This window comes from Callorhinus ursinus, unplaced genomic scaffold, assembly GCF_003265705.2.
Source record: "Callorhinus ursinus isolate GAN/ISIS: 27379988/994484 unplaced genomic scaffold, GSC_fseal_2.0 scaffold1, whole genome shotgun sequence".
NCBI lineage: Eukaryota > Metazoa > Chordata > Mammalia > Carnivora > Otariidae > Callorhinus > Callorhinus ursinus.
The window spans coordinates 73,814,130-73,826,569 of NW_027397063.1; the positions used below are offsets into that span (position 1 = coordinate 73,814,130).

The 12,440-nt window shown below is 37.2% G+C and overlaps 1 protein-coding gene and 1 pseudogene across 3 annotated transcripts in view; both read left to right on the plus strand.

Moving 5' to 3' along the window:
- MCF2L2 (MCF.2 cell line derived transforming sequence-like 2) overlaps window positions 1-12,440 on the plus strand; it is a 259,995-nt gene that overhangs the window by 60,902 nt on the left and 186,653 nt on the right. For all 3 annotated transcript variants that reach the window (XM_073896615.1, XM_073896620.1, XM_073896623.1), the window contains exons 4-5: window positions 6,061-6,151; window positions 8,464-8,583. In XM_073896615.1, coding sequence (XP_073752716.1) covers window positions 6,061-6,151; window positions 8,464-8,583 — 211 coding nt within the window. The remainder of the gene's footprint in view (window positions 1-6,060; window positions 6,152-8,463; window positions 8,584-12,440) is intronic.
- LOC112828719 (U2 small nuclear ribonucleoprotein B'' pseudogene) lies at window positions 9,261-10,116 on the plus strand (annotated as a pseudogene).

The window sequence follows — 12,440 nt, forward strand, 5'->3', positions numbered from 1 at the left end:
CAAAGAATAAATCACAAAGGAAATTAGAACATTTTAAACTGAATAATAACAAAACAGTATATCAAAATTTAAGTGATATATAGTTTAGCTATAAATACTTTTATTAGAAGAGAGGAAGGTTTGAAATCAATGATCTGATCTTCCACTTTAAGAAGTTAAAAAAAGAGACTTGCAATTAAACCCAAGAAAGAAAGAAAAAGAAAAGGTAAGTTGAAACAGAAAGCAGAAGAATAATAGAGTTCCACTTAATTCCACAATGATCAGAAATACACCCCGAGTGATTGCAATCATTTAAAATTTGTTGACATTTTCTTTATGGCCTAGGATAGTGGACTATTTTGATAAATGTCCTTTGTACATTTGAAAAGAATGGGTGTTCTGCAGTTGTTGGATGTCGAGTTCTTCAAAGTCAAGTCTATGTCCTTACTGGTTTTTAATTTCTAGGAGAGAAGTCTCCAACTTTGTGGATTTAATCCATTTTTCTTTTAGTTCTATCAGGTTTTTTTTTAAAGATTTTATTTATTTATTTTTAAGAGAGAGAGCACAAGTAGGCGAGAGGGGCAGAGAGAAAAGCAGACTGCCTGCTGAGCAGGGAGCCTGATGCAGAACTTGATCCCAGAACCCTGGGATCATGAACAGAGCCAAAGGCAGATGCTTATCTATCTGAGCCACCCAGGCGTCCCTAGTTCTATTAGCTTTTGATTACTGCATTTTGAAGCAATGTTACTGCATATGTAGACCTTTAGGATTGTTATATCTTCCTGATGAACTGACCCTTTTATCTTTGTGAATTACATGTCTCTGCCAATACTCCTTGTGTTGAATACTACTTTTTCTAATGTTACTATAGCCAGCCACACTGGCTTTCTTATGATTAGTAATTGCATAGTATACCTTTCACCATCCTTTTTCTTTCTTTCTCTTTTCTCATGTTTAAAGCATAATCACTGTCTCTTGTAACCAGTATTTCGTTCTAACACTATTTGCCTTTTAAATGGAGTAATATAGACCATTTCCATCTAATGTGATCATTGAGATTGGTTGGGTTTAAATCTACCATCTAGCTGTTTGTACCATTTGTGACTTGTTCTTTATTTCTCCTTTCCTCCCATGTTAGTCTGCTCTGGCTGCCATAACAAACCACCACAGACTGGATGGCTAAAACAGCAAAATCTGTTTTCCCACCACACGCCTTGGTGACCTAGTCGGTTAAGTGTCTGACTCTTGATTTTGGCTGAGGTCTTGATCTCAGGGTTGTGAGATCAAGCCCCTACTTGGGCTCTGCACTCGGTGGGGAGTCTTCTTGAGTATTTTTCTCTCTCTCCCTCTGCCCCTCCCCCCCATGTGCTTGCACGCTCTCTCTCTCAAATTAATCAATCAATCAATCAATCAATCAATCAATCTATCTTTAGAAAAAAATGTATTTTCTCACAATTCTGGAAACTAGTAGTCTAAGATCAGGGTTCTGGCTAATTCTATTTCTAGTAAAGTCTCCCCTCCTGGCTGCAGATGGCTATATTCCTGTGTTCTCACACGGCAGAGTGAGAGCTCTGCTGTCTCTTCCTTTTCTTAGAAGGGCACTAATCCTATCAAATTAGGACCCCACCCTTAGGCACTTACTTAATCTTTATCACCTCCTTGCAGGCCCTTTCTCTAATTACAGCCACATTTTGAGTTAGAACTTCAACATAAAAATTTTGGAAGAATACATTCAGTCTATAGCCCCTACTCTCTTTTGAATTTTTCAAATATTTTCAGTATTCCATTTAATCTCCTTTATTGGATTTTAAGCAATGGTTTCTCTAGTGTTATAGTATGTAGTACTATATATAATGTATTTACATATATAATGTATTTAATATATACGTGTATATTTTACACATATAATGTATTTAATACTTATTGTTTTCACTTTTTTTTTTTAAGATTTTATTTATCTGACAGAGAGTGAGCATAAGCAGGGGGAGCAGCAGAGGGAGAGGGAGAAGCAGGCTGTCCACTGAGGAGGGAGTCCTATGTGGGATTCGATTCCAGGACCCTGGGATCCTGAGCTGAAGGCAGATTCTTAACTGACTGAGCCACCCAGGCACCCTTGTTTTCACTTTTAATAGTCTGTAATCTTTTCGTGAAATAAAAAATACAGTTGATAATATTTATCCACATATGTAATGTTTACAGTGCTTTTCATTCCTTTTGCAGATTCAGGTTACTGTGTGGGATTATTTCCTTTCAGGGATGGACATTCATGAGCCTATTACCAGAATAAGCAACTACCACTTCAAATGAAAGCCTCTTCTAGTAGTTGCTCCCTATGGAAGCAACTCTTAACTCTCTCTGGAATTTGTTTATTTAGCTTTCTTTATTTTCAGAGTTCCCTAATGTCTTTAAGGACAAATATGGGTTTTTAACTTAACCAGTTTGTTGTCGTTGTTGCTGCACCAGCTGCTTTATGGACACCTTAATCTCACACTGCATCCCATTAGATATCAGTAAACCTCTGTTACTATCAGTGTTTTGGGCAATAAACAAAACTAACTAAATGGAAGAGGGGTCAGCATTCATTGTGCAGCTCCTAACCTCTGCCCAGCCAGTTTCCATGAAGGGTTGTTTTTTTTTTTTAATGTTTTTATTCAAATTTTAGTTAACATGCAGTGTAAAATTAATTTCAGGTGTACAGTATAATGATTCAATACTTCCGTACAAGCCCCGGTGCTCATCACAAGTGCACTCCTTAATGCCCATCACCTATTTCTCCCATCCCCCTACCCCCTTCTCTTGTGATAACCATCAGTTTGTTTTCTGTGGTTAAGAGTCTGTTTCCTGGTTTGCCTCTCTCTCTTTTTTTTCCCCCTTTACTCCTTTGTTTTGTTTCTTAAGTTTCACATACGAGTGAAATGATATGGTATTTGTCTTTCTCTGACTGACTTATTTCACTTAGCATAATACTCTCTAGTAGTTTTTTGTTTTTTTTTTTAAATATAAGAATGAAAGTCTTCCTAATCAGCACTGAATCTCCTTTTCAGGCTGTTTATTTTTCTTCCCCTTTCATGCTTCCAACTTTATTCAGCCTGGAGAACATCCTTTAATATTTCTTGAAGTGAATGCCTACTGGCAATAAATTCTCTCAGCTTAATTGTCTGGAAACACCCTTATTTCACCTTCATTTTTTAAAATGAATTTTCAATTGGTATAGAATGCTAAATGGGTTCTTTTTTCAGGTTACTACTTGAAAGATAACATTCCATTGGATTGTAGCTTCCATAGTTTCTGTTGAAAAGTCAATGAAAAAAATTTTTTTTTAATGTTGATCTTCTGGAGGTAATGTGTCTTTTTTCCACTGGTTGCTTTTAAGGGTTTCTTTATTTTTTTTAAAGATTTTTTAAAATTTATTTATTTGACAGAGAGATAGAGAGCACAAGTAGGCAGAGCAGCAGGCAGAGGGAAATGGAGAAGCAGGCTGAGCAGGGAGCCCGATGCGGGGCTTGATCCCAGGACCCTGGGATCATGACCTGAGCCGAAGGCAGCCACTTAACCAACTGAGCCACTCAGGTGCCCCTAAGGGTTTCTTCTTATCTTTAATTTTTAGCCACTTGGCTCTGATATACGTGGATGAAGTTTTCTTTGTATTTATCCTGCTTGGTATTAGAAGAGCTGCTTGAATCTGTGAGTTGATGTCTTTGATCAGATATGGAAAATTCTTCATTGTTATTTTTTCAAAAAATATTTTTCTGTAACATATTCTCTCTCCTCTCCTTCTGGGACTCTGTTCATGGCCCATATCTCTTTAACATTCTATCCTTTTCATTTCTCTGTGTTTCAGTTTGAATATTTTCAATTCATATGTTTTCAGTTTCACCTATCTTGTCTTCTGCTGTGTTCAGTCTGCTGTTAAATCCACTGAGTTCTTAATTTCAGATATTGGTGTTTTGTAATTCTAGGAGGTTCATTTGATTCTTTATTATAGTTTCTAATTCTCTGCTGAAATAATGTATCTTTTAGTCTATTTTGTCTACCCTTTCCTCTTTTTCTTTTAACATATTGATCATAATTATTTTAAAGTTTTGTCTGCCAAATCAGGAATATCTTTGAGTCTATAGTTATTGACTATTTCATCTCTTAATTATTGTTTTCTTCTTGCTTTTTTGCATTTCTATTAATTTATTTTATGCTGGATATTATAGATGATATGTTGTAGAGGCTTATCTGCTTATAAAAAGTATTGAGTTTAATCTGGTGGGAAGTTAAATTACTGGTAGATCACCTTGATCTTTTTGAGGCCTTCTTTTTAGGTTTTCTTAGGGCAAGTCCATTTCTGCTTGGTCCTTATTCCTAGAGTGTAGCCTTAATCCTATGGCAATTCCTATGATGTTTCATTTATCCTAGAGTATTGCCTTTCTAGAGTTTCACCTGAAGGCTCAGGGTGCTCACCAAAGTCTCTCTATTCTGGGTGGGCCCAATGCCTACTGTCTTTCTTTCCCCAGAACTATGCAAACTTTATAACTTTTCATAAGTTTTCACATGTGTAGTTGCTGTTCTCTGTCAGCCTCCTGGACACTTGCCTGAAATAGTGGGGCCTGGGCATTGGCCACATCAAAGGAGAACTTCCATGAAGATTTCTGGGGTTCCCTCTCTGTTCCTTCTTCACAGTCACCCTCCTCAAGTTCTGGCGACTTTTGCTTTTATAATCCCCAGTCTCTGCCTCTTTTACCCAGTGAGACCATCCCTCCTTGTACTGTGGCCTGGGAAATGTTCCCAGTGAGAGAACCTGGGTCATTGTAGAACTGTGATAATGGCTTGGCCCAATAATGCCTACTTCAGATCAGCTACTTGTATTTCCTTAGTGTTTGCTTAGATCTTCTGCCTTATCCACATACAGGCACTCGTTAGGGTAAAGCTCATCTTTTGCCCAATATTAGAGAGTTATTAAAAGTTTACTAGAAGCCATCTACTTTTCATGTACTTGATCTCTTTTCATTGCCATGACAAGGACATATGAAATAATCATAATATTACTATAGGTACAGTGTATATGTACCAATTGCCAGGCATTGTTTTGAGCCTCTTATATATTTGTTATACATACTCATTTAATCCTCACATCAGCCATATAAATAGATACTATTTTTTTCCTATTTTACAAATGGGGATTCTTAGAAACTATAGAGATTAAAGTAACTCTACCTCCCACCCCCATACATACTATATAAATGGTGGAATTCATGCTTCAAACCTAGCCAATCTGGCTTCAGAATTTATCCTTTTAGTGATTTCATTATTGGTGGTATTGTTTTCATTTTATGGATAAGGAAACTGAGCTTTGGAGAGGGTGGATAACTTCCCCAGTGTCACAGTGCTAGTAAGTAGCAGCATGAGGATTTGAGCCACTAGAATCCAAAGCCCTTGCTCTTTCCTGTATATCATAGTTCCTCCCAAGGAGAGAAAGAAGATAAATGTTTATATTTCTGGGAGTTTAGTTTAAAAGAATTTTGTGGGGACTTAGGAGGGGGCCAAACAGCTTCCTTTCATTTTTAATGAAAATAATATCTTCCTGTGCGTATAATTTGCTGGCTGTTTTTTAGCTGGGCATTGGAAAGGGGTTGTTTTTCCCATAGACATGTGGTATTTCTGAACACCTCTAGGACTCATTCCTATGGAAGCATATTGATAGCTGCATGAATGTCAGTTTTGGGAGTAGAAAGGTGGCAGAGCCCAACCTTGAGTTCCTTTGCATACACTGGGACATGTGATGCCTACCTGATATGTGTGTTTTCCTTTAGGTATGAGCACATGTGCTCCTTGGGTGTTTCATACACTTGCCAGCCATAAACAGAGCCCTTGAGAGGGTTTGAGACACCAAGTATTTCTATTTTGTTAAGGCTGCCAGGCTGAGATCAGGAGAGGAAGTTGGTTCTTTTGTCAGGGAAGTCAGACCAGGTTTTTCCCTTGTGCCATGCAGCATGTTTACACATGTGCCAGAGGCTGTAGAATGTCCTGGGGAGGGAGCCGCCCAGAACCCATGTGTCTCACCTGGTCTCTGATACCGACCATCCTTTTTTGCAGTGTGGAGGCTGCGAACATCGGATTTGTCATCGTTATCGACCGGCGAAGGGACAAGTGGAGCTCCATAAAAGCATCATTGACACGAATAGCTGTAAATATTCATTTTTATGCTGTTATTACAACTATTTCCTATCCAAGTCACGGGGAAAAGGCAATTGTTTTATGCCAAATTTTGGGAAGGTCTTTGTAGCAGAGGCTATTGTGTCATGTCCATTATCCCCTCTGCCATTTGCAGGTCACTGCAGACAATTCCTGAGCCCGTCAAAAGCTTCCTGAATCTCCCTTATTGACCTCTCTGGTCACCGAAGAGGGGCAGAGGGAGTGCTGGGAAGTTAATGCCCTAGGAGTGATCAACTATTGAGTTATGGGAGTTGATGGATAACTGCCCCAGCCTCCACACCCCTCAGTGGGACAATTCTGAGATATGTACCACACAGACTCTCAGAGGGTCCCAGCCCTTCTTGCCCACAGCAGTGCCCCTTCTTGATACATTGTCTTTCTTGTTATCACTTTCTCACTCTCCCCCACTCCTTCACTGTGTTACCTGGGATCACCTCCTCAATAAACTCTATACCCAAATCCTGGTTTTAGGGTTTGCTTTGCGGGGGGAGGGTCACCCAACGTAAGCCAATCTTCACTTCAGGATTCAAATTAGTTTTTCACAGGTTGAAAGATACTGGAAAAACCAGACAAAATATGATATATGCTTGCTTTTGGTATGAGATTGTACAACCTTGGATGAATTTCCTTTTCCATTTCATTAGTCTGATTTTCATCCCTGTTTGTTGCCTTTCAGCAAGTCGATGTATCCTTTCTCTCTGCAAGGACCTCAGGCCTGGGAATTCAACCACATGAGCAGGCAGAGATACCTTAGGGCAGCCTTACCAGCATTTCCACCAAGGCACAGGCTCCCTAGGGCAGTTGGGACTGGCTGAAGAGGATGGGATATGATAGGGTGATAATGTTTATGTAGAGGCTGGGATGGGAGAGGGACAATCCAAGCCTCATTTATGCCTACTTCTAAAGGTAGTCACGCATGCAAACATGCACATATACGGAGTTTCAGATCTACAGCCTCAGCCAGAAATACAAATAGTGTCTCAGTCATTTATCTTATCTTGATGTAACAAAATGCAAGCCTCTTCTGTTTAGGAGCTTGCATTTCAAACACTGGGGGAAAGGAAGACTCCCCTTTTTTGTGTATGGATTGTTTTGTTCCTTTAGCTTAGTTTTGGCTACAGGATTTATTTTTGGGATAAATATAATGGTGGTTGATGCTTAAGGCTTTAGACACTTGACAGTGCCCATGAATATTTTAGAGGACTGGCCTCAAGAGAGTTTCGGTTTTCCAGGGTCCCTTGACAGTACTTGAATAATATAATACTTGAGCCGAATTTGTTCAAGAATTACATTATCACTTTATGGGTAAAAGACACTGTAGCACAGGGATCCCAAAACCTGGCTTCTAATCAGACAGAATCTCTTCAGGTGCTTGTCGAAAATAGGTATGTGAACTTCATCCCAGTTCTAGTGAATCAGAATATTCCAGACTAAAGACCAGATTACTTTTTAACAAGCACCTTGGGAGGTTGCTTTCGGGAACCACTAGAAGGAGAGAAAGCCGTGAGCAATGGGAGACTTGGGGTCCCAGTTGTGCCATTAAGTTGTTATATGAATCTGAGTTATCTCATTTCGCAAGAACTTGCCTCAAGATGAAGGTAATGCTTCCTGAAAGCTACTTGGCAATAATATGCATCGGGAACCATTAAAATACTAAGTCTTTGACTCAGTAATTCTTTTGGGAAACTATCCAAAGAAAGTATTCCAAAATGTGGATTAAGATGTTTATTTCAGTGTTATTTATAAGTATAAAAGTATGAAAAAGCCTAAATCATTACCAATAAAGGATTGGTTAAGTAAATTGTGCACCCACGAAATATAGTATTTCCAAAGAATTTTTAAATAACAGAAATAAAAGCTCATGGTATAATATTAAGGGAAAAAGCAGGTTACAAAATATTTCTACAGTATGAATTTAACCGTGATAAAGATATTTCAGCAGAGAAAATAGCCTGTAAGTAATTAGATTGGAAATTAAAAATGGCTATAAGATCATGGGAGGTTTTGGTGGTTTTCTTTTTCTAATGTATACTTTTATTTCCAATTTTTTATAAGGAGTATGAAATACTTTTATAATCAGAAATTTTTTTTTGATTTGTTATAATTTTTAAGGAGGAGTTTGGATTATTCAAACACTATCTCTTTCAGCTCTGAAATCCCGTGATAGATACTCTAGTTCTTTGGCATCTATGGTGTCTACTTAAACTTTCCTATCTGTGATCTTGGGCAAAAGGAGACCAATGGATGTGACATTTGCCCTGACACTTTCTGTGATCCTTCCAGGTAGCATTTCCAGGAAACTTGCAGCTCATATTCATCCTTCGTCCATCTTGCTTTATCCAGAGGACATTCACTGACATTGGCATTAAATATTATCGAGATGAATTTAAAATGAAAGTGCCGGTAAGCGTGACTTTTCATCTTGTCTGCATTTGGTCAGGGCCCATGGGGAAGATGGCGTTGGAGCTGAGTGTCTAAGGAAGGTAGGACTCCACAGGCAGAGAGCGGAGGGCATTATGCATAGAGGGAACAGCATGTGTAAGGACATGGACGCAGGAAGGACATACTTTATGTGAGGTCCATGGGGAAGCCCCATTCTTGTTGGACTATAAGTAGGATAATTGTTTGGAAGAAAAAAAGTAGAAAACATGGAATAGGTTTTCAGTGTAAGAATAAGAGGTCTGGATTTTATTCAGTAGGCAGTGAGGATCCAGTGAAGATTTTTCAGTTGCAGAGTGACTTCGGAGGGTGGTATTGGAGTTATATAATCTAAAGATAGTGTCCTAGACTGTAGAAAGTGATTGAAGGAGGGAGAGGTACTGTAATAGTATGGGTAAAAGAAAATAAGAATTTAAGATAAATATAGGCAACTGTAGAGTAAAAATGAAACCAATATGTGATACTCATAAAATGAAAACAAAATGACAAGATTAAATATTTTACCGATAACTGGTAGAGATGTGGGGAAAACAGGCATGTTCATACTTTGCCGATGGGCATGAAGTTGGTAATGACTGATATGAAGGACTAACTGGCGGCATTGATCAAAAATTAAACTATAGGGCTTTCGGTTCGTGGGGGACCAACGTAGGCCTCAGGCAGTTTGAACTCCAAACATGGATATCAGACCAAATCATACAATTTACATCAACAATATGAATGACAAAATTAAAAAAGAAGAGTTGAAGAGATCCCTGTATGCCCTGTTTTCTCAGTTTGGCCACATTATAGATACTATAGCTTTAAAGACCATGAAGATGAGGGGGCAAGCCTTTGTTATTTTTAAGGAACTGGGCTCATCCACAAATGCCTTGAGACAGTTATAAGGATTTCCATTTTATGGTAAACCAATGCAAATCCAGTATGCAAAAACAGATTCGGATATAATATCTAAAATGCGTGGCACTTTTGCTGACAAAGAAAAGAAGAAGGAAAAGAAAAAAGCGAAAACTGTGGAACAGACTGTGACCACTGCAAACAAAAAGCCTGGTCAGGGAACACCAAATGCAGCAAATACCCAAGGAAATTCAACACCAAATCCTCAGGTCCCTGATTACCCTCCAAACTATATTTTATTCCTCAATAATTTACCAGAAGAGACTAATGAGATGATGTTATCCATGCTGTTTAATCAGTTTCCTGGCTTCAAGGAAGTACATTTGGTACCTGGGAGGCATGACATTGCTTTTGTTGAATTTGAAAATGATGGACAGGCTGGAGCTGCCAGGGATGCTTTATAGGGATTGAAAATCACACCGTCACATGCCATGAAGATCACCTATGCCAAGAAATAACATATGGGAGAGTTGTCTTTAAAGCACTTGGTGTTATTTATAGTGTTTGTTTTGATAACATTTGGTCAGGCCATTTTTTAATAGTTGGGATGAGGGGGAGTGAAAGTGAAATTTTTGTGAATGATTTAAAAAAACCTAGTCTTTGTTTAGCCTTCATGAACTATGAAATATGAAGGACTCAATTTTGTATAATAAACTTTTATTTGTATTCTTTAAAAAAATTAAACTATATACACTCATTGACCTTCCTATAAAAGTTATTCCACAGATATTCTCACACATGTGCGTAAGTGTGCATATACAATGATATTAACTACCAAACTGTAAGAACACATGATTAGAAATACCATAATGACCAACAACAGGGAAGTAGTTAAATAAATAATGGTCTACATGATCAACTAAATACTTTGTAGCCATCAAAAGTGATAAGGCATGATACAACCACAGTGAAAACAGGTGGCAGTTACCATACACTTAACCTATGACCCAACCAAGAGAAATGAAAACACATGTCTACAAAAAGGCATGTACAAGCAAGAATGTCCTTCAACATGTGAATGGATAAAGAAATTGTGGCATATTCGCATAATGGAATAACATTAAGCAATAGAAAAGAGTGAAGTATTGATTATTATAAGAACATAGACACATCTCCAAAATATTCTCCTAAAAGAAAGAAATTAGACATTAAAGAGTATATGTTCTATGATTCTTTTTATATAACATTTAAGAAGAGGCAAAACTAACCTAGAAAATCACAGTGAGGGCTGCTGTTATGGGTGAGGGAGAGTGGGGATTGATTGGAAGGAGGCACAAGGGAATTATCTAGGGAAATGTAGATCTTGATTGGATGGTGTTACATGTGTGTATACAGTTGTCAGAACTAATTGAACCATACCCTTAAAATCTGTGCATTTTATTGATGTAAATTACATCTCAATTGAAAAAGAAAAAAACATAAAAAAGGAAAAATAGGTAAGATGAATCTATAGTGATAGAAAAGTTTCTAATGCATATTTTTTGTTTAGTTGGAAATAATTTCAAACTCAGAAAAATTTCAAGAATAAGATTAGTACAAAGAACATTCATTCTCTGCCCTTTACCCAGATTCATTCATCTGTTGTTAACACTTTATCCCCATTTGCTTTATTATTTACTTATTTTTGCTTCTCTCTATAGATGTATACATTTCTCTCTTTCTCTCTCTAATATACATATATAAATATGTATATTTCTCTATTTGTAGTATATATAGATACTATATATATATAAGTGTATGTATTATACATATATGGAATATGTATATGTGTATTTGTATATAGAGGATCTAGTTTAGGATCAGACGGTACATATAGTCATCATGTCTCTTCAGTTTCCTTTAATCTGAAACATTTCCACAATCTTTCTTTGTCTTTTATGGCATTAGCATTTTTGAAGAATACAATTCCTTAAAAAAAAAAAACCAACGACTTTATTTGGGGCTCATGTGATGATTTCTCAGGATTTGATTCAGGTAATGCATTCCTAGCTGGAATACTGCTTAAGTGATGTCATGTCCTTCTCAGGGTATCACATGTGGAGAACATAGTGTTTATCTGCCCTCCCATTGGTGACGTTAATTTTGATTCCTTGGTTAAGGTGTTGTCCAGTTTCTCAAATGTATTATGTTTCCATTGCAACTCATACAGAAACATTTGGAGAAACATTTTAAGATCATACAATTATCCTGCTCCTCAAAAGATTCCTCTCTATATTTAATATCTATTGATAATTCTTGCCTGGAATGATCTTTATTAAATTGAATGCAAAATAATGATTTCCCAACTATATACTCTCTGAACATATACTAATCAGAAGTTGGGATTCTACTGCAAGGTAGAACTTTCCCTTCTCCCTTATTTATTTGTCTGTTATCATTAGACATATAGGTATGTCTCTATATAAATATATTTATTTACTCTAGAAATCGTAGAGTTCACACTGGTGCTTTAAAATTTAGGTCATCATCAGTGACCCCTTATGTGGGAAACTTTACACTACTTTCATGTAAAAAAGTAATTTAACCTTTAACAGTAAAATGTCTTGCAAAACCCAGAAAGCATCCATCATAAATGCAAGATACTTTCAATAAAAAGAAAGTTACATAGTAGGTGCCAAAAGAAAAATTTAGATCATCTAAGATGTATTTTTAAGTAGGGATAAAAGCAAAGGGAAAATAGGATGGATAGTATACTCCCATTTGAATAAAATGTATGTGATTGTGTATGATAGCTCACCTTGGGAAGGCTGTGTAAGACTCAAGAAATTGGTTGAAATGGTTGCCTCCCAGATATAGACCTGGAGGTCTGGGGGTATGGGTGAGAGGAATACTATTTTCAATTTAGCTACACTCTTTCTGTTTGCATTTGTTATCACATACACGTTATCTGTTCAAAACACATGAAAAACCTCGCTTTAATTGAA